General features: G+C 44.7%; 1 protein-coding gene across 1 annotated transcript in view; it reads left to right on the top strand.

Annotated features, from left to right (window-relative positions):
• ACP7 (acid phosphatase 7, tartrate resistant (putative)) overlaps positions 1 to 23,930 on the top strand; it is a 29,629-nt gene extending 5,699 nt beyond the window's left edge. The window contains exons 2-14 of the mRNA XM_063431225.1: positions 4,221 to 4,328; positions 4,409 to 4,612; positions 6,113 to 6,295; positions 7,570 to 7,595; positions 8,966 to 9,063; positions 9,659 to 9,721; positions 10,008 to 10,122; positions 10,350 to 10,463; positions 10,760 to 10,817; positions 11,369 to 11,436; positions 12,811 to 12,882; positions 21,418 to 21,555; positions 22,896 to 23,930. Of these exons, the coding sequence (XP_063287295.1) occupies positions 4,221 to 4,328; positions 4,409 to 4,612; positions 6,113 to 6,295; positions 7,570 to 7,595; positions 8,966 to 9,063; positions 9,659 to 9,721; positions 10,008 to 10,122; positions 10,350 to 10,463; positions 10,760 to 10,817; positions 11,369 to 11,436; positions 12,811 to 12,882; positions 21,418 to 21,555; positions 22,896 to 22,943 (1,295 nt within the window). The 3' untranslated portion in view covers positions 22,944 to 23,930. The remainder of the gene's footprint in view (positions 1 to 4,220; positions 4,329 to 4,408; positions 4,613 to 6,112; positions 6,296 to 7,569; positions 7,596 to 8,965; positions 9,064 to 9,658; positions 9,722 to 10,007; positions 10,123 to 10,349; positions 10,464 to 10,759; positions 10,818 to 11,368; positions 11,437 to 12,810; positions 12,883 to 21,417; positions 21,556 to 22,895) is intronic.
• Positions 23,931 to 25,582: the final 1,652 nt, after the last annotated feature.

The raw sequence follows: 25,582 nt of genomic DNA, 5'->3' as shown, positions 1-25,582 counted from the left end.
GGACTGAATGTGTGCTGATCCTACAGGCCATTTTATTACATCCTCCAGGTAACATGGACTGAATGTGTGCTGATCCTACAGGCCATTTTATTACATCCACCAGGTAACATGGACTGAATGTGTGCTGATCCTACAGGCCATTTTATATCGTCCACCAGGTAACATGGACTGAATGTGTGCTGATCCTACAGGCCATTTTATAACGTCCACTAGGTAACATGGACTGAATGTGTGCTGATCCTACAGGCCATTTTATAACGTCCACCAGGTAACATGGACTGAATGTGTGCTGATCCTACAGGACATTTTATAACGTCCACCAGGTAACATGGACTGAATGTGTGCTGATCCTACAGGCCATTTTATAACATCCACCAGGTAACATGGACTGAATGTGTGCTGATCCTACAGGCCATTTTACAACATCCTCCAGGTAACATGGACTGAATGTGTGCTGATCCTACAGGCCATTTTATAACGTCCACCAGGTAACATGGACTGAATGTGTGCTGATCCTACAGGCCATTTTATAACGTCCACCAGGTAACATGGACTGAATGTGTGCTGATCCTACAGGCCATTTTATAACGTCCACTAGGTAACATGGACTGAATGTGTGCTGATCCTACAGGCCATTTTATAACGTCCACCAGGTAACATGGACTGAATGTGTGCTGATCCTACAGGACATTTTATAACGTCCACCAGGTAACATGGACTGAATGTGTGCTGATCCTACAGGCCATTTTATTACATCCTCCAGGTAACATGGACTGAATGTGTGCTGATCCTACAGGCCATTTTATAACATCCACCAGGTAACATGGACTGAATGTGTGCTGATCCTACAGGCCATTTTATAACATCCACCAGGTAACATGGACTGAATGTGTGCTGATTCTACAGGCCATTTTATAACGTCCACCAGGTAACATGGACTGAATGTGTGCTGATCCTACAGGACATTTTATAACGTCCACCAGGTAACATGGACTGAATGTGTGCTGATCCTACAGGCCATTTTATAACATCCTCCAGGTAACACGGACTGAATGTGTGCTGATCCTACAGGCCATTTTATAACATCCACCAGGTAACATGGACCGAATGTGTGCTTATCCTACAGGCCATTTTATAACATCCACCGGGTAACATGGACTGAATGTGTGCTGATTCTACAGGCCATTTTATAACGTCCACCAGGTAACATGGACTGAATGTGTGCTGATCCTACAGGACATTTTATAACATCCACCAGGTAACATGGACTGAATGTGTGCTGATCCTACAGGCCATTTTATAACATCCTCCAGGTAACACGGACTGAATGTGTGCTGATCCTACAGGCCATTTTATAACATCCACCAGGTAACATGGACCGAATGTGTGCTTATCCTACAGGCCATTTTATAACATCCACCAGGTAACATGGACTGAATGTGTGCTGATCCTACAGGCCATTTTATAACATCCACCAGGTAACATGGACTGAATGTGTGCTGATCCTACAGGCCATTTTATAACATCCTCCAGGTAACATGGACTGAATGTGTGCTGATCCTACAGGCCATTTTATTACATCCTCCAGGTAACATGGACTGAATGTGTGCTGATCCTACAGGTTATTTTATTACATCCTCCAGGTAACATGGCCTGAATGTGTGCTGATCCTACAGGCCATTTTATAACGTCCACCAGGTAACATGGACTGAATGTGTGCTGATCCTACAGGCCATTTTATAACATCCACCAGGTAACATGGACTGAATGTGTGCTGATCCTACAGGCCATTTTATTACATCCTCCAGGTAACATGGACTGAATGTGTGCTGATCCTACAGGCCATTTTATAACATCCTCCAGGTAACATGGCCTGAATGTGTGCTGATCCTACAGGCCATTTTATAACGTCCACCAGGTAACATGGACTGAATGTGTGCTGATCCTACAGGCCATTTTATAACATCCACCAGGTAACATGGACTGAATGTGTGCTGATCCTACAGGCCATTTTATTACATCCTCCAGGTAACATGGACTGAATGTGTGCTGATCCTACAGGCCATTTTATTACATCCACCAGGTAACATGGACTGAATGTGTGCTGATCCTACAGGCCATTTTATTACATCCTCCAGGTAACATGGACTGAATGTGTGCTGATCCTACAGGCCATTTTATTACATCCACCAGGTAACATGGACTGAATGTGTGCTGATCCTACAGGCCATTTTATAACGTCCACCAGGTAACATGGACTGAATGTGTGCTGATCCTACAGGCCATTTTATTACATCCACCAGGTAACACGGACTGAATGTGTGCTGATCCTACAGGCCATTTTATAACGTCCACCAGGTAACATGGACTGAATGTGTGCTGATCCTACAGGCCATTTTATTACATCCACGAGGTAACACGGACTGAATGTGTGCTGATCCTACAGACCATTTTATAACGTCCACCAGGTAACATAGACTGAATGTGTGCTGATCCTACAGGCCATTTTATAACATCCTCCAGGTAACATGGACTGAATGTGTGCTGATCCTACAGGCCATTTTATAACATCCTCCAGGTAACATGGACTGAATGTGTGCTGATCCTACAGGCCATTTTATAACATCCTCCAGGTAACATGGACTGAATGTGTGCTGATCCTACAGGCCATTTTATAACGTCCACCAGGTAACATGGACTGAATGTGTGCTGATCCTACAGGCCATTTTATAACATCCACCAGGTAACATGGACTGAATGTGTGCTGATCCTACAGGCCATTTTATAACGTCCACCAGGTAACATAGACTGAATGTGTGCTGATCCTACAGGCCATTTTATAACATCCTCCAGGTAACATGGACTGAATGTGTGCTGATCCTACAGGCCATTTTATAACATCCTCCAGGTAACATGGACTGAATGTGTGCTGATCCTACAGGCCATTTTATAACGTCCACCAGGTAACATGGACTGAATGTGTGCTGATCCTACAGGCCATTTTATAACATCCTCCAGGTAACATGGACTGAATGTGTGCTGATCCTACAGGCCATTTTATAACATCCTCCAGGTAACATGGACTGAATGTGTGCTGATCCTACAGGCCATTTTATAACGTCCACCAGGTAACATGGACTGAATGTGTGCTGATCCTACAGGCCATTTTATAACATCCACCAGGTAACATGGACTGAATGTGTGCTGATCCTACAGGCCATTTTATAACGTCCACCAGGTAACATAGACTGAATGTGTGCTGATCCTACAGGCCATTTTATAACATCCTCCAGGTAACATGGACTGAATGTGTGCTGATCCTACAGGCCATTTTATAACATCCTCCAGGTAACATGGACTGAATGTGTGCTGATCCTACAGGCCATTTTATAACGTCCACCAGGTAACATGGACTGAATGTGTGCTGATCCTACAGGCCATTTTATAACATCCTCCAGGTAACATGGACTGAATGTGTGCTGATCCTACAGGCCATTTTATATCGTCCAACAGGTAACATGGACTGAATGTGTGCTGATCCTACAGGCCATTTTATAACATCCACCAGGTAACATGGACTGAATGTGTGCTGATCCTACAGGCCATTTTATATCGTCCACCAGGTAACATGGACTGAATGTGTGCTGATCCTACAGGCCATTTTATAACGCCCTCCAGGTAACATGGACTGAATGTGTGCTGATCCTACAGGCCATTTTATAACGTCCACCAGGTAACATGGACTGAATGTGTGCTGATCCTACAGGCCATTTTATAACATCCACCAGGTAACATGGACTGAATGTGTGCTGATCCTACAGGCCATTTTATAACGTCCACCAGGTAACATGGACTGAATGTGTGCTGATCCTACACGATTTTATAACGTCCAACAGGTAACACGGAGAGCAAATCACGTGACTTATTATACAAAGCCGGTAGAAGCGCTTAGCAGGTTTGCTTCTTCTTCCATCAAACATTAAAATAGGGAAGTCGAGTGAATGAAGTGACTCTGATTGGGAAATGTTGAGAGTTTCCAGTATCTCAGAAACTGCTGACGTTCTGGGTGATTCCAAGTTTACCGAATGGCGCAATAATGACAGAATATCTTATGAGTTCTGTGGGTGATGGGGAACGTTACATATTCATAACTTTTATTTATAGAGCATGACAACGTATTGTCACGGCACACAATTCACGTCCCTGTTTTCTCTGTGCAGTGATGCAGATTTGGGCTTTTCTCGGCCTCCTAGTTGTGTCCTTTTCATGGATCCACAGTGCTGGCATTTCTAGAGAGCAACCTGAACAGGTCCACCTGTCCTTCACTGGTGAGTGTGGCCTCTTACCCTAAATGTGTGGTCTCATATCCCGGATGGGTCAGTAACCATGTGGTGTCTTCTTTGCTCAGGTGATCCCACCTCGATGACTGTGACCTGGACAACACTGAACTTCACCCCCTCTGTTGTGGAATTCAGTGCCCTGCCATGGCCTGCTATATTTAACATCTCTGTGTGTGGCAATGCCACCCTTTTTGTGGACGGGGGACCGATGCAAAGATCTATGTACATTCACAGAGTCTCTTTAAAGGACCTCAAACCAGGACAGAGATATGGTGAGACGGGACCCATCTGGATCCACTTCCCATCGCTCTTCTTTCTATCTCAATTTGCCAAAAAAAGAATTCACTCTCTGATGCCCACACTCTCGTTTCCCACACTCTCTGATTCCCACCCCCCCTGATCCCCACCCCCCCCTGATCCGCACCCTATCTGATCCCCACGCTATCTGACCCCTATGCTTTCTGGTTCCCACACTACCTGATCCCTACCCTCCCTTATCGCTACATTGTCTGATTCCCACGCTCCCTGATCCCCATGCTCTCAGATCCTCGTGCACTCTGATTCCCACACTCTCTGATCCCCACGCTTTCGGATTCCCACACTCTACAATCTCCGCGTGCTCTCGGATCCCCCATGCTCAAAACTGGAACTTTACTCTGCTTTTCTGTAACACGTTTTAGGGGACATTTATTAAGGCGAACAGGTGCTATTTTGGGTGCAAAGTGCTAAATGCTGTGAGACATTCCATTCGTTTCCATGGTGATTGCTTCTTATTTAGCTGGCTGCCCCTGAATAGATGCTGTTTAAATCTCTCACTTAGATTTTGAGTGTCATCGTACCCCTCCTCCCTCCCCATAGTGTGTCATTGTACCCTTCCATAGTGTGTCATTGTACCCCACCCGCCACCCATAGTGTGTCATTGTACCCCCCACATAGTGTGTCATTGTACCCCCTCCATAGTGTGTCATTGTACCCCACCCGCCACCCATAGTGTCATTGTACCCTTCCATAGTGTGTCATTGTACCCTTCCATAGTGTGTCATTGTACCCCCTCCATAGTGTGTCATTGTACCCCACCCGCCACCCATAGTGTGTCATTGTACCCCCCCATAGTGTCATTGTACCCCCCATAGTGTGTCATTGTACCCCACCCGCCACCCATAGTGTGTCATTGTACCCCCCCATAGTGTTTCATTGTACCCCACCCGCCACCCATATTGTGTCATTGTACCCCTCTGTAGTGTGTCATTGTACTCCCCCATAGTGTGTCATTGCACCCCCCATAGTGTGTCATTGTACCCCCCATAGTGTGTCATTGTACCCCCCGCCACCCATAGTGTGTCATTGTACCCCGCCACAGTGTGTCATTGTACCCCCCACAGTGTGTCATTGTACCCCCCGCCACCCATTGTGTGTCATTGTACCCCCCCATTGTGTGTCATTGTACCCCCCCATAGTGTGTCATTGTACCCCCTCATAGTGTGTTATTGTACCCCCCATAGTGTGTCCTTTTACCCCTGTCCCATGATTCCTGGTGATAATCTTCGTTATTGTTAACCCTTTTTGCTGTAATGAGTGCTACCAATTTCTCTGGTGAATTATTCCATAATAAATTACGTACGCTGACTATACTGTGATATATGCATGTTTCCCCCTCTCCCAGTCATCTCCCCACTCTCCCTCTATTATCGGTCCCCACTATCACTTACATTGATTTTTGTCCCTATTATCTCTCCCATTCTTCACTCATTCTCTATTGACTCTCCGATCAGTGTATCACTGCGGCAGTGAACGCGGCTGGAGCCCGAAGTTCTCTTTCCGTGCCATGCAGAGCGGTGCTGCCTGGGCTCCACGGCTGGCCGTGTTTGGGGACATGGGAAACGAGAATGCTCAGTCGCTGTCTCGCCTGCAGAAGGACACACAGATGGACATGTATGATGCTATTCTCCACGTTGGTAGGTTACCGTTCGGTCCACAGCCGGCTTTCTATTAGCCGGATAGTGGTGAGAATAGCCATTAACTATAGAAGAGAGGGGCTCGGCCTGGATTAGATTGGAGTATACGGTGTATAGTGAGAGTATGAGTATGAGCTGATGAGGAGTGCATGATGTGCATTATGGGAGTAATCGCTGCATGGAGTGCATGATGCCATGAAGGGCGCTCACTGTATCAGGTGTGAGTAACATGGAGAGCGCTTTGTAGCAGCACTAACCGTGCCATGGTGTGTGATTGCTGCATGGAGTGCCTGATGCCATGAAGGTCGCTCACTGATTCAGGTGAGAGTAACACGGAGAGCGCTTTGTAGCAGGACTAACCGTGCCATGGTGTGTGATTGCTGCATGGAGTGCCTGATGCCATGAAGGTCGCTCACTGATTCAGGTGAGAGTAACACGGAGAGCGCTTTGTAGCAGGACTAACCATGCCATGGCGTGTGATTGCTGCATGGAGTGCATGATGCCATGAAGGCCGCTCACTGTATCAGGTGTGAGTAACACGGAGAGCGCTGTGTAGCAGGACGAACCGTGCCATGGCGTGTTATTGCTGCATGGAGTGTGTGATGCCATGAAGGTCGCTCACTGATTCAGGTGTGAGTAACACGGAGATCGCTTTGTAGCAGGACTAACCGTGCCATGGTGTGTGATTGCTGCATGGAGTGCGTGATGCCATGAAGGTCGCTCACTGATTCAGGTGAGAGTAACACGGAGAGCGCTTTGTAGCAGGACTAACCATGCCATGGCGTGTGATTGCTGCATGGAGTGCGTGATGCCATGCAGGGCACTCACTGTATCAGGTGTGAGTAACACGGAGAGCGCTTTGTAGCAGGACTAACCGTGCCATGGCGTGTGATTGCTGCATGGAGTGCGTGATGCCATGCAGGGCACTCACTGTATCAGGTGTGAGTAACACGGAGAGCGCTTTGTAGCAGGACTAACCATGCCATGGCGTGTGATTGCTGCATGGAGTGCGTGATGCCATGAAGGCCGCTCACTGTATCAGGTGTGAGTAACACGGAGAGCGCTTTGTAGCAGGACTAACCGTGCCATGGCGTGTGATTGCTGCATGGAGTGCGTGATGCCATGAAGGTCGCTCACTGATTCAGGTGAGAGTAACACGGAGAGCGCTTTGTAGCAGGACTAACCATGCCATGGCGTGTGATTGCTGTGTTGTTGGCAGTGTGTGCAGACAGAATGTACACTAAGTGCTTACTGTCTCTCTTTATGTGTTACAGGGGATTTTGCATACGATATGGACAAGGTGAGGGGATTCTCTGCATGACTCACAGCCTCCTCTTAGTGAGTGCAATAAGGACAATTTACAGAAACGAAAGGTCACTCCATGTCTCCCCGCTCTGTGACAGACTGGTCCTCACATTACAAAAGCACTGTTACAAATTACACACTGTGTTCTCACTAGAGGAACTATCAGACAGTCTCTCTGTTTACAGGACAGTCTCACGATTTGTAAGGCAGTCTCACAGTTTGCAGGGCAGTCTCACAGTTTGCAGGGCAGTCTCACAGTTTGCAGGGCAGTCTCACGGTTTGCAGGACAGTCTCACTGTTTACAGGACAGTCTCATGATTTGTAGGACAGTCTCACTGTTTGCAGGAGAGTCTCACTGTTTGCAGGGCAGCCTCACTGTTTGCAGGGCAGTCTCACTGTTTGCAGGTACAGTCTCACGGTTTGCAGGTACAGTCTCACGGTTTGCAGGGCAGTCTCACGGTTTGCAGGGCAGTCTCACGGTTTGCAGGGCAGTCTCACGGTTTGCAGGGCAGTCTCACGGTTTGCAGGACAGTTTCACTGTTTGCAGGACAGTTTCACTGTTTGCAGGACAGTCTCACTGTTTTCAGGACAGTCTCACTGTTTGCAGGACAGTCTCACTGTTTGCAGGGCAGCCTCACTGTTTGCAGGGCAGTCTCACTGTTTGCAGGGCAGCCTCACTGTTTGTAGGGCAGCCTCACTGTTTGCAGGGCAGCCTCACTGTTTGCAGGGCAGCCTCACTGTTTGCAGGGCAGCCTCACTGTTTGCAGGACAGTCTCACTGTTTGCAGGACAGTCTCACTGTTTGCAGGGCAGTCTCACTGTTTGCAGGGCAGTCTCACGGTTTGCAGGACAGTTTCACTGTTTGTAGGGCAGTCTCACGGTTTGCAGGACAGTCTCACTGTTTGTAGGACAGTCTCACGGTTTGCAGGACAGTCTCACGGTTTGCAGGACAGTCTCACGGTTTGTAGGGCAGTCTCACTGTTTGCTGGACAGTCTCACAATTTGTAGGACAGTCTCACGGTGTGCAGAACAGTCTCACGATTTGTAGGGCAGTCTCATGGTATGTAGGACAGTCTCACTGTTTGTAGGACAGTCTCACTCGTGATATATTGAGATGACTTACTGCAATCTAATTTATTATGAGGTAGCCTGACACACCATTAGGCAGCCTCACTCATAAGAGGACAGTCTCACTCATTGTAGGGAAATCTTACTATTTATAAGGTAGTCAGATTAATTGCCTGGTAGCCTGACACATTGTAAGGCAGCCTCACTGAATATAAGATAGTTTTATTTATTGTAGGGCAGTCTCCCTCATTGGATGGTTGTCTCATCGTTTGTACTAACCACCATTCACTCCTTTCAGGACGATGCTCAGGTCGGTGATGAGTTTATGCGGCAGATTGAGTCAGTGGCTGCGTATGTCCCTTACATGACTTGCCCAGGAAACCACGAGGAAGCTTAGTGAGTATTTCACCAATATTCTGCTGAATTCATATTATGGTATGTTGTAAGTCACACATAAATTATCTATCAGTTTGCAATCTGATCTATAGATTATCTATCAGTTTGCAATCTGATATATAGATTATCTATCAGTTTGCATTCCAATCTATAGATTATCTATCATTTTGCAATCTGATCTATAGATTATCTATCAGTTTGCATTCTGATTGATAGATTATCTATGAGTTTGCATGATATCTATTAGATCATATCCACTCGATATCTATCACATCCAATCCACGTTTTATCTATCAGATTCACTCCACGTGGTATCTATCACATCCAATCCACACAGGACCTATCAGATCTGATCCGTATAGTACCATTATCTAAGGTAGTCCAGATGGCATCTATAAATCCAATCTATACATCATCAATCCTGTGCCACCTTTTGAGGTTCTGTGCTTTCGCGTTTAATCAGGACAAACAGAGTACAGTAGAGAGAGATGTTTTTCCGCTGAGTTTACAGAGAGACCCTATCATTTCTTTCTGTCCCCATGTTGCATTTTTTTAACTTAATGTTCCTGATTTTTATCTGCATATTCTCTTTCAGTAACTTCTCCAATTACCGTAACCGTTTCACAATGCCGGGTAGCACAGAGGGTCTGTGGTACAGGTAAGTGCACAGGTGTGTTTGATGAGTGGGTGTGATATCACCAGGGACCTCACAAGATAAGTGTGGGACATCATGGACAAACTGATGTACAGACAGATGTAATGGAGGGGCAGCCTGATGCCCCACATTTCGATTAGAGTGACACAATGTATCTATCTGGCAGCATTATGTTTTGGGTTCCCCGTGGTCAGCTTGTCCTCGTGTTTCTCACATGGAGTCCTGCTTCTGCCAATATAAATAAAAAAATGTTTTAATTTGTATTTCTGTCTGTTCCTCGTATCTCCAGTTGGAACCTCGGTCCTGCTCACATCATCTCGCTCTCCACCGAGGTATATTTTTATCCTCAGTATGGTAAGGAGCTCGTGGGAGAGCAGTACCTGTGGCTTCAGAAGGATCTTCAGGTCAGTCTCCCTCTGTAATCCTTGTTAGTCCACAAAAAAAAAACATCAACCAAAATAACCAAATCAATAAACAAAATCAACAAAATCCTTTCGCAGATGCCTCACCCCTTGCCATAAAATGCACCATTCTCTACTTCATATTCCTGGATTATTGTATAAATAGACCCTGTACAAGATGAGTAATATTTAATAAATAGTATATCATTTGCGATCATCTCCCTCCACAGGAAGCCGCCAGCCCATCTCATCGCTTGGAAAGGCCCTGGATCATCACCATGGGTCATCGTCCTATGTACTGCTCCAACAATAACAAGGATGACTGCACACAGAACGAGAGTGTGGTAAGGAACAGTCACAATGTATATCTCTAGAAAGGACAGGATGTCTTAGCAAGAAAACGAAAATGGAGTATATAGTGAGACAGGATAAATTGTCATCCATTCTGGAAAGTAAATGAGGGAGAATCTCAGTACCAGAAAATAGCCATCAATATGTGTTAGTTTTCAATATTGTCTTTGGTTTAGTAGCTAACTACAGACAAGGATCTCCCCTCTTGTGATGTGACCGCATATATGGTCTCTTTGATTGTGTAAATTCATTTTCTGCATTATTTAGTATTTAGTATTTTTTGTTTTAGGTTCGCAGAGGACTTCCTGAAGAACAATATGGTCTGGAGGACCTGTTCTACAAATATGGTATGACAGCCTGGACTGAGTAGGGAAGATATGGATTGTATCTGCTAGAACTAGGTACTGAAGAGAAGAGAGGAGATAAGTCAGATAGAGGGGAAGCTTGAAGGCCAAAGAGATCGGGCCAAGAACTCCCGGTTGCAGTGCAGCAGCTAGAATGGGAATAGGCTTAATGAAGAAATAATTAGAAAGGTAGGGTCAGTGTGAGTGCGGGTGAAGGGCAGAACCACTGATACCAGAGATGATCAATATACAGAGAATATAGTGTGATCAGGATATAAGCTTGAATACAAGGATGGAGACTGAAGAGAGATCAAGGTGTCTGGGGCTGGGCGATGAAGTTATGGAGCTCTTGCTGCTGAGCGGCAGGACAGGAGACAGACTCAGAGATGTTGGGTTGTGAAGAACAAGCTCGGCATCTTTAGCAAAAGAGGAATTGGTAAGAAGTTACAACAATAAATGGGTCATGTGAATTTCAGTCCAGCGGCCATGTCTGTATAAGGAGATAGTTATTAAATAGAAAGGTCTGGTCTATATGATCATATGTCTCCTTTCAGGGGTTGATTTGGAAATTTGGGCCCACGAACATTCCTATGAGAGGCTGTGGCCGGTGTATAACTACACAGTGAGTATACTAATACTATAGCACAAACATATTCTACATGCAGATCTGTAACCAGTTCTAGTATGTTTGTAGTGAAGTGTCTGTTAGAATGTCACATATACTGTATATTTTAAGTGCATAAAAACAGGGGGTTAGGTGCAGCGCTTCAGTAATCCACGACAAGGTATATGTGGAGAGAACCAGAGAAGAAATAATAGTGTTGGATTTTAAAACTATAGTTGTGATAGGTAAGATACAAGATGTGCACTCACACTTTTCTGAAGCTTCAATACAGCTCCAGTGTATGAGGAATAATCCCTGCTGATAGAGTGCAGAGATAATTTTTTGAATTATAGGTGTAGTAGGGGGTATCCTCACAAAAAAACAAACAAATAAAAATTGTATATGGTAAAGTATGTAGAGCTATGGAGCAAGGGTAGGTAAAAACTATAAAATGTAAACTCATGTGTAATAGAGCCATAAAACCTGGCTCCTCTGATAGTGTTTGAAGTGGTATGATCCCCACTTAAGGATACAGATATAAATATAAATTCTTCCATCCGTGTATATGTGGAAATAAACAAACAGAACCACAATAGTGTACACCGTAAAAAGGAATGTAAAAAGAAAGTAAATTAAACCTACTCACATGCTAAAGAGCAAATTCCGATTTGCTCAATCCAAAAGCGCTTGGGTGGTATGATCTCCATCAGGGATATAGCTCCAAACAATCCAACAGTAGCAAACTTAGGTCCAATTTAAAAAGTACTTTAATATTAAAAAAATAAAAGTAATACAGTATATAATAAGATAAAATAGTGATCAAAAAGTTATAAACAATACACTTTACGCATTTCTCCTTGGAGAAACACTTTTATTTTTTATGAGGATCACCCCTACTACACCTATAATTTGAAGAATTACCTCTGCACTTGATCCATAGGCGGGGATTATTCCGCCCAGGCGCATACACTGGAGCTGTATTGAAGCTCCAGGAAAGTGTGAGTGCACATATTTTATCTTACCTATCACAACTACAGTTTTAAAATACTACACTATTATATCTTCTCTGGTTCTCTCCACATATATCTTGTCAAGGATTATTGAAGCATTGCACTTACCCCCAGTTTTTATCCAGTTTTCTGATGGGAAAAAAAGAGACTCCGTATTGGTGTTTGAGCTGCTTGTGGACTATTATCATCTTGCTCCTGCGCTGAATTTTATTTTTGTGTTATTGTGTATATTTTAAGTGTAGATTGTCCTTTAGCTACTGGTGGAGACCGGTATTTATCCATATAATTTCCTGCCCATACTGTTATATTGTTAATACTGTGTATGGGATCTCCACGACAATAATTATAATTTAAATATAAAAATATATTTTTTAAATTTCAGGTTTATAACGGATCCATGGAAAGTCCATATACAAATCCCCAAGCTCCGGTACACATAATAACAGGGTCCGCGGTGAGTGAGGGTCTGTAGGGATGGTGCTATGCGGCGAGTGGGCTGTGGTTAGTTGGGTCACAGTGGTTGTCACAGGTTGTGTAGGAATTGGGGGGTCTGTAGTGACAGGCTGTGTAGGGGGTGGGAATTGTGGTTAGTGGGGTCACAGTGGAGGTCTGTAGTGATGGTGCTGTGCGGGGAGTGGGTCTGTAATTAGTGGTGGTCTGCAGTGACAGGGCTGTTCAGGGTGTTTTGGGGTCACAGTGGGGTTCTGTAGTGCCAGGGCTGAGCGGGGAGTATTGGCTATGGTTAGTGGGGTCACAGTGGGGTCTGTAGTTACAGGATTTGTCGGGAAGGGGGCTATGGTTAGTGGGGTCACAGTGGGGAACTGTAGTGACAGGGCTGAGCGGGGAGTAGCGGTTATGGTTAGTGGGGTCACAGTGGAGTTCTGTAGTGACAGGGCTGAGCGTGGAGTAGTGGCTATGGTTAGTGGAGTCACAGTGGGATTCTGTAGTGACAGGGCTGAGCGGGGAGTAGTGGCTATGGTTAGTGGGGTAACAGTGGGGTCTGTAGTGACAGGTTTTGTCGGGAAGGGGGCTGTGGTTAGTGGGGTCGCAGTGGGGATCTGTAGTGACAAGGCTGTACAGGGGCATTCCCCACTTGACCTGAGAGGGGACTATGACAAAAAACACACTGTAATTACATTGGCTCTCAGGTCTAGGATACTCCCACACAAAACAAGATAATCCCTCCCCTGTGTCTGTGAGATAATTGAGTCAGGAACTGAGCTAAACTCAATTAGTTTCAGGCACAAGAAACATACATTTTAATAACACCCCAAAAATACCCCCAAAACACATGGAAATCCCACAACAGTCACATCCCCAGATAGCCCCGATCTGGGGGACCAACATATCCAAAAAATCACCCAGTTGGCTTCAGGGGTTCGGGATTTCCATGGAAGTCATATTTATGCCCAAAACAGTTTCACAGTTTCAGAGGTAGCGGTCGGTCTATTCCGGAGAGTTCTAAAACTGAACAAATCCACAAACTGTTCAAGATGGCTGCCATACGAATGGCTGCCACACAGAGAGAGCACTTAATCTGCAGTTCCATTTGTAGTTAATGAGCCAGGGGGGTGGTCGTGGTCCAAGTTAACGAACAAAACAGGGTAGTTTCTTCACATTGCCCCCCCTTAGTTCCATGGGTCGGCATACCCGCCTAGACCCTGTCGGGTTGGCTTGAGGATGTCCAGGGAAGTCAGTCAAGGTTCCAACTCCGTTTGCCAGGATAAACCATTCGCATTGCCATTCTGTTTGCCAGGCTCCAGCGTAACAAAGGGGATTGTCTCCAGCGACTCTGTTTAACCAGCTAAAGCGGGTTATGATCTGTCATTAAAGTAAAGGGACGGCCGTAGAGGTAGGGTTGTAATTTCTTTAATGTCCATATGAGAGCCAGGTATTCCTTCTCCACGGTGGCATAGCTGACCTCTCTGGGTAATAGTTTCTGACTAAGATATGCCACCGGGTGCTCCATCCCGTCGTCCCCCACTTGATTCAACATGGCTCCCAGCCCAAACATGGAGTCTTCTGTGTGGACAAGAATCTTTTAGTATGGTTTGGGGTGGCCAACACAGGTGCATTGCTCAACGGCACTTTGAGTTTCTGGAAAGATGCCGCGCACTCCGGGGACCATGCTACCTGTCTGGGAAGAGACTTTTTGTTCAGGTCTGTGAGGGGTTTGGCCAGGGCACTGTACTCGGGGACAAATTTGTGGTAATAACCTGTGGTCCCTAGAAAATCTAATACTTTCGTTTTGGTCCGGGGCTGGGGCCAATTCGCTATCGCTTCTACTTTGGCTGGTTCGGGCCGCTGTTTCCCTGACCCTACTCTATGGCCGAGGTACTGTACGAGGCCATCAGGTCGATCTGGGGCATGCCCCACCGACGGGTGATCCAAGCAAAAACTGACTGGTGAAGTTTCCATTCTCCCGGGAGAATTTCTGATCTGCTGAGAAAATCCGCCGCTACGTTCTCCGAGCCTGGGAGATAGATAGCCTTCAGTCCCTGGAGATAGGTCATGGCCATCACCATTAGAGGAGCTAGCTCTTTTAAGAGCCGCTTGCTCCTTGTGCCTCCCTGGTTGTTTATATAAGAGGCCACCGCTCGGTTGTCCGTCTTGATCAACACCCAGGAATTCCTGATCTTTGGAAGGAACACCTGAATGGCCTTGGAAACAGCTCGCAGTTCTCTTAGGTTCGAGTGGAGCCGACTTTCTTCTCGAGTCCACCACCCCTGAGTCCATGAGGAATCGAGGTGGGCACCCCAACCAGAAGAACTGGCATCCGTCGTAATGACGGTCCACGGAGGTTCTTCCAAGGGAAAACCCTTTGCTAGGTTCTTCCCGTTCCTCCACCAGTCCAACTCTCTTCTTACTGGCAGGGGCAGAGAAATTTCCTGATCCCAATCCGTTTTTTCTCTGTCGAACTGGAGAAGAAAACAACTCTGTACAGGGCGAAACTTCCATTGGGCCCACTTCACCAAACCTATCGTAGACGTCAAAGAACCCAGGAGACTCATGACTTCCCTTGCCGAGGCCTTTTCGAGAACCTGGAGCTTCTTGACTTTGTCTTGTAACTTCATGACCCTCTCTGGAGACAAAAACACATGAGCAGAAATGGTATTTATCACCGCTCCGAGGAACACGATGGTCTGAGATGGAATCAGGGAGCTTTTTTCTATGTTGAGAAGCCACCCGTGATCTTGCAGGATGTTCATTGCCATTAATGTATGATGCTCCACTATTCCTTGCGAAGGCCCTACGATGAGTATGTCGTCCAGGTAATGGAATATCTCGATACCTCTCATCCTTATGACGGCAATCAGAGAGACAAGGACCTTCGAGAAAGTCCTTGGCGCTAAGCTGAGACCAAACGGAAGCCCTCGGAACTGGAAATGTCTTCCTAAAGCCCAGAACCGAAGGAACTGCATGTGATTGCTGTTTACAGGGATTTGGTAGTAGGCGTCTTTTAAGTCTATGGAGGTCATCCAATCTCCTGGTTTTACGCACTTTAGGATAGTCTGTAAGGATTCCATTTTGAATGTCCTTACGTCTAGAAAGGCGTTCACTCCTTTTAGGTTCAGGATGAGACGCCACTTTCCCTGGGGCTTTGGGGCCAAAAACACAGTGGAATACATCCCCTGGAATCTTTCGTGAGAAGGGACTTCCTCCAACACCTTCTGTCCCAACAGAGTGGAAATGCAAGTCCTCATGGCCCTTCGTTTGACACCTTCTGACACTTTTGATTTTCTGAAATGGGCAGCACGTGGACGAGAGGAAAATTCTATCCTGTAGCCTTCTTTTATGATTGAGGTGACCCACTCGTCTGTGACATTTGCGGCCCACACCGGGTAAAAGAACTGCAGTCTTCCACCCACCGTACCCGGATGGGCCCGAGGACCTTCAGAAGGTCTTCCCGGAGGTCCTGGCACCTCTACCTCTGGAAGCCTTATTGGAAGAGGAGTGAGAGAAGGACTTCCACGAAGAGTTCCTGGAATACTCCCTTCCGGGCTTGTAGCTTCTACTGTCCCGAAAGGACCGATCCTTAAATCGCCTGGTTTTCCAGGAGGAGGAAAAACCCTTTCTGCTGACTTGTGGAAGAAACGCTTTTTTCCCATCAGCCGCTTTCTGAATGGCATCCTCCAGGATCTTACCAAACAGGAGGTCCCCTTGGAACGGTAGACCACACAAGGACGCTTTGGAGGCATAGTCCGCCCCCCAGGAATGAAGCCATAAAGCCCTTCTGGAGGCCACCGATAGGGCCATACCTTTGGCAATCATGCGAGTGATGTCCAGGGAGGCTTCAGAGCAAAATTCAGTAGCAAGGCTCAAATCCTTGAGACTTCCCAGGAGATGTTCTCTACGGACACCTTGATCAATATCTTCCTCCAAATTAGCGAGCCAAACTCGTAGGGCCCTGGAGAGAGTGGTCAGCGCCACTGCCGGATGAAGGGCGGAGCCTAGCGCCAGATAGGCTTTAATTAGGTCACCATCCATACGCTTTTCCATAGGTTCTCTTAAGTATGCCATGGAGTCTATAGGAAGCGTGGTCTTTTTAGCCATATGGATCACTGCGGCATCAACCTTGGGAACCGAATTCCAAAGGCAGCAGTCCACGGTAGAATAAGGATAAGTCCTTGTGAATTTGTTTTTCAAGGTGGACTTCCTCTCCGGCTTATTCCACTCCTGAAGGATCATGTCCTTTATAGAGGAATGCACTGGGAACGTTGGTCTATTAGGTTTCAGATCCTCAAAAAACCTGTCAGCCTCTCTCAATTCAGACTTTTCTTCCGTGAGGCTAAGAGTGTCTCTGAGGAGGGTAATAAGCCGATCTACAGATTTAGAGTCCAGAGACCTGGAGGCATAGTCAGCCTCCTCCTCCCCCTCATCAGAGACCTCCCACAGGTCCGGATCCTCCTCAGAGCTGGAAGACTGAGGTTCCGCTCTGCGTCTCTTAGGAGGGCCACCACATCCCGTGGTAGACTTAAAGCCCTCAGCAATTGCACGGGAAATCCAGAGCTTAAGGTCATCCTGCGGTGAAGTCTTACTGGGGACATTAGCCGCCTCCGACAAGCATTCCCTGCAGAGGTTCCTTCCAGGTGGAGCAGGTGATGAGCAATTAATGCATTTATTGGACTTTTCCCTTGATTTCCTCGCTGGGGAATCCAGATGCTTGCTGGGGCTGAAATAAAGCCATATATGACATATATTACAGGCTTAGTTTGGCACTCTTTTTAACAACCCCCCCCAATAGAAAAATTGAATGGCTCACCTATGTTTTCTAGAGAGGGATCTTGCAGAGGCAGAGGGGGAATCCATACTACAAGGGAGAACCAAAGGGAAATTCAACACACAATACCTAACCAAAAGGTCAGAGCAGACTGACCAGCAAGAGAAAATAAAATAAACCTTAAACAAGAATTATCAGGAATCCTACCTTATAATGACACAAAAGTCCTCCAGGCAGCCAAGAAACAGCAAAGGGCGAACTGCAGGGGAGCCAGGAACGAGATCGCTCGAACAGCTGATGCAGCGCACAATCAGACTGTCAGAATCTGCCTGTTTAAATAGAGCCGGGGAAACCATCCGGTCCGCGCATGCGCAGACCGCTGGAACGCACGCCGTGCGTTCCAAACGCTCGCGGCCAAGGAAAATCACTTCCGGGTTCGCCGGATCCGGCCGCGAGCACCAGCCTGTCTGCTGGAACGCAAACTGTGTCCCAGCCTGCGACGCCCGAACCCCCAGGAAGCCCCAGGCAGTCGGGGAATAGCCCCATGGGCCAGAAGGCATAGCCACCAATCCAGGAGACCCCACAGGGAACCGGACAACACACCAAATCACAGGTAGGACCACTCCAGGGCCCCATAGTATGGATTCAAAGAACTGCCAGAAATAGGTGCGGGGGGGGGGGGATTTTGGACCCCAATTAAGAGGGGCAAGCTGATAACAAGGGGAATTTTTAAGGAAGACCAACCCCATCAGACAAATAGAAAACCAGTGTCTCCCTCAGAACACCTAAATCCCACGCAGCGGTTCAGTACTTACACAGAACCTGACCCAGTTAGTCCTGCTCATGCAGGCTGTTTACTGGGGCCTTCAAATGAAGAGAGGCTGAACTTCATTTGGAACGAACCCACGACAAACGCAGGAAGGTGGCCATAAAAGAAAAAGTTAAAAGTCCTGTAGAACTTGCTAAGGACAGGAAAAAAGACTGTGGTGTAAGGGGAGGAGGGACTCTTTATACCTATCAGTCTAATTAATTAATCTAATTAATTCCTGTCCTGTGACTGCTAAGGGAGGAGCTACCCATAAGTGATGCTGCCATGATTAGCCAGGAATACTCAAACGTATTCGCTTACATCGACTCCAATCCACCTCCCACCCCAGGACCTTCTTCAGATATACAAAATCCATTCATTCAACATAACCTTCTACCGACTGATCCACTAGGGATCGCCGATAAAGGTCTACACCTACTACCAAAGCACAGTGACCCAACTACCCGTGAATCCGTGCTTAGAAATGCTGTCATGCGGCAGGACAAAGAAGGGCCCAGTGAAAAGAGGGGGCCACACACCACCCAAGTGACACATTTATGTATTCCAATACTTATAAAAAAAAAAGTACACCAGTACCCAATATTAACCTACAAATTGATACATCAATGGGGAGAACTAAGAAAATAAGGGAGGAACACAACACAATACATCATGTAACCTCTATTTCTTCATGAAGGAAAAAATCGTAGTTCGCTCATTACTATCCCCATCTCATGCTCTTCCCTTCCTCTACAAGTATCTACCTACATTTTTAACCCATATTAGTGTCTCATTACCATGATCATTTTATATCATTACCATTTACGTGTGGACCTCCAACACAATCCAAATACCACTTCTTCATATTTTACCATATTTAAACCATCAATTCTTTAATCGATGGGGGAGAGGAGAGACGAAGGAAGGGACAACAATCCGCCCAAAACATATAACCCCAACTAATAACTCAAGGTAAATCGGCATTCCCTCATTCGTATCTCCCATCCCACCAACCCTTTATCTCCTGCTCATCCCTACTATTGTGTGAGTTTGTACCTTTAAAAAAATAAATTAAAAAAAGTGCTAGTAACTTTAACATTTTGATAAAACAGGTGCTATAGTGCTATTTGCTATTATTCACACATATTTCTCACTATAAACTCCTCCCTCGTTTTATTGTATCTTCCCTTCAGCCCCAACCAACCTGTACACTATTCTTATTCATACATGCCTTGTGAGCAAGGAGCAAATTCTACTTCATATTCACGTTAAACGTTTTACATCGTGAGTTATATTTCACAAGTCTGAGTCTTCCCCCATATTATATTATGTTGCTTCACTAGTGATCCTTTTATATTTTTACTACTTTGCAACCTGTCTAAAAGCTCCATCGTATTCACAAAACGAGATGAGATGAGAGAGGGGAAAGAAAAAAAAAACCCTTCTTTAATTCCTGCGGATGTCCCGCAGTCCTGAAAAGTTACCGTGCTACTAGAGCTGTAGAATGTCCATCTATATTCCTTAAAATCCGTGTCTGTTCTGCATAAGTTCTTCTGATTTGCCGTGATGCAAATTAAATATCTGCGAATAATTTGATATTCTTAAATCCTCCATTCTCGACTGTTTTGTTTTTCGAAACTTCATTATCTTCTCTTTGAGATAGTAGTTAGTAAATCTAACTAGGATGTCCTTAGGTAAGGATGAATCAATGCCTTCAGGTTTTTTGGACTCTGTGTGCTCTTTCGAAAGGATAGACTCCCATTTCCTGAATGGAGATAAATTCTTCAAGAAATTTCATAAGAAAATTAGTGAGTTGGTTTTGTTGTACTGCTTCTGGTATGCCTCTAAGGCGAATATTCTTGCGTCTTGCTCTGTCTTCCATGTCATTTATTTTATCCTCTACATTTTTAATTTTAGATTCCATTTTTGAATAAGAAGCCTGGAGATATTTATTTTCTTCTTGGATTGAGGTTAAAGTATTTGTTTGAGCATTACGATTTTCTGCTAAGCAGGCTATTTCGGATCTCAAGTCTCCTGAGTTAAATTCCATATCTTTATTAATTTTTACGTATAATTCGTCTAAAAGTGTTTTGATAGTAGTAATGGTTGGGCAATTCCTTGAAATTAGAGCTTATGGTAGATGTGTCTGTTCCCTTGGTGTCTGCTGGTAACGATTTTCTGTGGTGTTTTTCCTGATAATTTTCATTAGGTTTCGGTCAATAAATAGTGCTTATAGGATGATTTTTTTCCTTTTTGGGAGGAGGGAGTTTCTCTTTTTCAGAGACCTTTTCTTTATCTCTCTGTTTGGGAGCCATTTTAGTATAGCCTCTTTTGTTACAGACTCTTTTAGAAAGGAGAATGTATAACCTTTAATCAATTTAAGGCAATCCTAGTGGCGCTATACTTATATAAAAAGCATTACAGATATATTCAGGTATTAATTACCTCTATCCGCTGTGAGATCAATTCGGGATCGCATCACGCTTAAACAGTACAAAGAGTCCCCTTACTTGTTCCTTCTGCTCCTATTTCATTATAGCCTCTTTGCTGGTCGCTGTAAGCTGGCAGACAAGAAACAGCGAGATGAAGGCTCCGCTATTTCTAGCTCCATCCTCTCGGTTTTAGCCGAGAACTGTAGTGTCTCACAGAGTCCGCGTACGTCACATCGCTGTCTGTCTCTATTTTAATAATAAATGGATAGACTAATTTATGGTAATACATTTTAGGCAACACAAATAAAGCCTGCTGGTTTACCAATTGGATAATTTATATACCTATCCTTCACTACCACCTGTTCACTTCCTTGTTAAGTGTTATACGTTGCACCCACCTTTTATCAGCCTATCTATTTATTCTTTGAGGATAAATTCCTTATTTTCTTTACTCTATATATAATATATGTGTACTAGATTGTGTATCTCTATAAGATATATGTGTTAGATATTCTGTGTGTCTCCCAGGGCTGCAGTGAGAGGTTGGACCCATTCATTCCCTCTCCCCGAGCATGGAGCGCAGTGCGTATAGAAGATTATGGATACACCAGGATACTTATTGCGAACAAGACTCACATACACATGCAGCAGATTTCTGACGATCAGGTTTGAGTTACTATGAATGCTTATACTTGTTATGCAGTATAAATCATGTCACAGGTATATTAAAAAAAAATCTGACTTGAGAAAATAATCAGTTCATCTCACTGACTGCAAATCCAATTCAAAAGGTATTCCTGAATAATATTACCCTAGGGCATAGGGCTCCAACTGTTGGATATATTTATAAGGTATTTATACATTAAGATTTCTGGGCCCACAAACATTGCATTGAGTACAATAGGGTACAATATAATATTAAAAATATATGGCTACCAAACTATCACCCTATGGTCAGGGTTCCCCAACACCAAACTATCATCCTATGGCCAGGAGTCCTCATCACCAAACTATCGTCATAAGGTCAGGGTACCCAGCACCAAACTATCACCCAATGGTCAGGGGAACCCATCACCAAACTATCATTCTATGATCAGGGTTCCTATCACCAAAATATCATACTATCGTCAGGGGGGTCCATCAATTAAACTATCATCATATGGTCAGGGGTCTTCATCACCAAACTATCTTCTTATGGTCAGTGGTCCCATCACCAAACTATTATTCTATAGTCAGGGGTCTCCTTCACAAAGCCATCATCCTATGGTCAGGGGGCCCATCTCCAAACTTTCATCCTATGGTCAGGGGGCCCCATCACCAAACTATCACCCTATGGTCAGGGGAACCCATCATCCCATAGTCAGGGGTCCCCATCACCACCTATCATCTTATGGTCAGGGGTCCCATAACCAAACTATCACCCTATGGTCAGGGGACCTCATCATCAAACTATCATCCTATGGTCAGGGGACCTCATCATTAAACTATCATCTTATGGTCAGGGGAACCATCACCAAAACATCATACTATGGTCAGGGGACCCATCACCAAACTATCATTCTATGGTCAGTGGTCCCCAACACCAAACTATTATACTACGGTCAGGGTTGCGCATCACCAAATTATCATCTTATGGTAAGGGGTCCACATCACCAAACTATCACTATCAGGGGCTTCCCTATACCAGAAGATCACCTCAGGGCTAGAGGATTGATTTTTTTAAGATTAATAAAAAGGATTGTTTCTGTGTATCATAAACGGAAATAGTGAGACACAGTGATATTGTGTCAAAGTAAGAGCAGATTTAACAAGCAAAAGGTGGATACAGCCCTGTCCTTAACAGCGTAAAATCTAAATACAGGACCATGAAATAGGGAAAAAATCAATTCTTCCACATGTGACATTTTTGTCCACTTCTGATGTCTGCCTCTGTCCATAATCTGTTATCCAATGTTAAAGGATGTCTCCTGCACGGTACACTGCTAATGCACCCCCTCTTTCCCCAGGACGGCCAGATCGTGGATGACGTCTGGCTGATCAAAGACAATCGTTAACTAGGATTAAGGACGCTGATCTTCCCCTCCTTCCAATAATTTGTCTCTTCTATGAATCAACAATGAAAAAATGAGTTTCGTATGCCTTGAAGGAGGCCCCTGAAACGTATGTTGCAGTCTTACTCTGTCGAGTGGTAGCAAGCAATGCCATGCCGCCACTAGGAGAATGGAAAAGGCTACGGCGGAGCCTGATGATGCAATCGCTGACACACAAAGCCATCTCACGAATGGGGGCCCCTTATCTGCTCAGTGCTGGGGGATTCTAGGTCATCTACCAGAGCCATAAATGTATAATTTAACTACAGTTTAAATTCCAATTCCAATTAATTAATTATACCGTGTTTCTGATTTAGTAAATTATTTAATAAAGATTGTGAGGACAGGCCGGGAGATGTATCCACAGAGATTCTCGAGTGGAAACATTACTAAGGTGTCACACTGTTCTTCCAAGGGTGGAACAAGCTGAATTTTAGTTAGAGGGACACACCATTGCCCAGATAAAATAAAATAATCAAAAATCACTGTTTAGTAGATATACCACAAATGAAAACATGCATTTATTTTGATGTATATCTAAAAACAGCTTGCAAAAACTGCAGATCTCTTGTCTAACCCCGACCAGACTTTCTGTGGCTGTCCAATCACAGACTTCCCAATGTAGTTCAATGAGAAGTCTTTGCAAGGCAGGCCTTTTGAGTTTATCTCCACTTAGCTAAACAAACCAGGAAGTAACAGGACTGGTTATCTGATTGACAGCCAGGGGGGTGTAACAAAGTTCATTTATAAAAGTGTGAATTTCTATTGAACTATGAACTTTATGGAAAAGAGGACACACTGTTCACACATAAAGCCTTTCGGCAAGCTAAAGTGCTCCAGGAGTCCGGAGTGTCCTTTCAAATATGGGCACTGTATGAAATTTGATTGTTCAATATTTGCTTCAATTGCTAGTGAAAACCAATGAACTTCAATAAAGTTACTTTACATAAAGTTTTGTATTCTAATATTTATTCTAAGCGGTACAAAGCACAATTCAAATACATCAGAATACATTTTTTTATTCCAGTCCTTGCACTAAAAAAAATTCATACACACACGATGCACTCATACACACACACTGCATTCATTATATACACACACTGTAAATAAATATTCAATTAATATAGTATTTTTAGGATCTAATTTTATTTAGAAATTTACCAGTAGCTGCTGCATTTCCCACCCTAGTCTTATACTCGAGTAATAAGTTTTCCGAGTTTTTTTTAAATATTCGGGTCGGCTTATACTCGAGTATATATGATACCGGAGAAACTGACGGAAGCCGAGCACAGAGAGATGGACACAGGTTTCTTCAGGAAGGAAGAGATTCTTTATTCGATTCACCGACCGGGACTCAGAGGGACTAATGTCACCAAAATATAACAAGATCTGAGCCCTGAACAATAGTGTAGGTCCCTTATATAGGTATATAACTCCACCCATAATCAGCTCCACCCACACATACTCTTACCCAATCAACCGAACAAAGACTAACTTCCTGTTTGACCAGCACAATGGAGGAGGGGAATACTATATCCTGTATTCTTGCACATGCTCCGTACACTACTGATTGTGTCTTAGCCACGTGCAACCAACCGACCGATACATCAGTATATTCACGTGCACATACCACGTGGCAATCTCGGCCTACTAAATTTATTTTTACCGAGATTCCACCACATTCCCCCCTTTGATGCTTCTGATATTTCACAATTCCAGATGCATCACTTAACCATAGTTTGCTTACACCTCAAGTTGCCATGAACCAGACCAGACCCTGCGACTCCCTAAAGATACGAATCACTCAACATTCCTCTTCCTGTACTAGTTCTCCTTGATTTAGAGCCTCATACCTATATATATAGCCATTATCTGTGCAGCAGCCTTTCTCTCTGCTATATTCTCTATAATGCTCTGCACAGACCTAACTACCAAAGGAATCAGACATAGTAGGAGAAGGCACAGCATCAAGATTAGCATGACTCCATCTACCAATGCCTTGAGTCCTCCAAACTGCTCATACCAATTACCAAACCAACTACTTGGATTATACCCTTTCCATACCTGAGTAGGCACATGCGCTAGTTTAACCATATGGCTAGTAAGCTCAGCTATTACTTGCCCTTCATCATCTATTTGAAGACAACAATTGCTTAGGTTAAACTTCCCACATACACCTCCCTCTACTGCCAATAGGTAATCCAGGGCTAATTTATTTAACGGCTGTCCTCATCCTAGTATTATGTTTCGCTAGGAGATTGAGCGCTTGCGATGTCTCGTTGGTAATTATCTCAACCACTGCCTGTAACCTTATAATACGGTTGAGCATATATATTGGGGTTCTATATCCAAAAGTACCATCCTCTGCCCACGTAGCTGGCCCATAATAATCTATAATACGCTGGGGAGGCCACTCATTATCTTCCCAGGTACCTATCTCTAGGGGTCCCCTTTTCTTTCTATGATTCACATCATATACCTTAACTCCCAAAGTCTCTCCTGTTTCAATAGGCAACAAGAAGAAGGATGGTTTGAGCATACCTAACACACATGCCCCTTCCCAGTCCTGTGGTAACTCCGAATAGGCTTTCTTACCACAGATC

This window comes from Pelobates fuscus, chromosome 9 (assembly GCF_036172605.1).
Source record: "Pelobates fuscus isolate aPelFus1 chromosome 9, aPelFus1.pri, whole genome shotgun sequence".
Lineage (NCBI taxonomy): Eukaryota > Metazoa > Chordata > Amphibia > Anura > Pelobatidae > Pelobates > Pelobates fuscus.
This window is presented reverse-complemented; position numbering and strand designations above follow the sequence as displayed.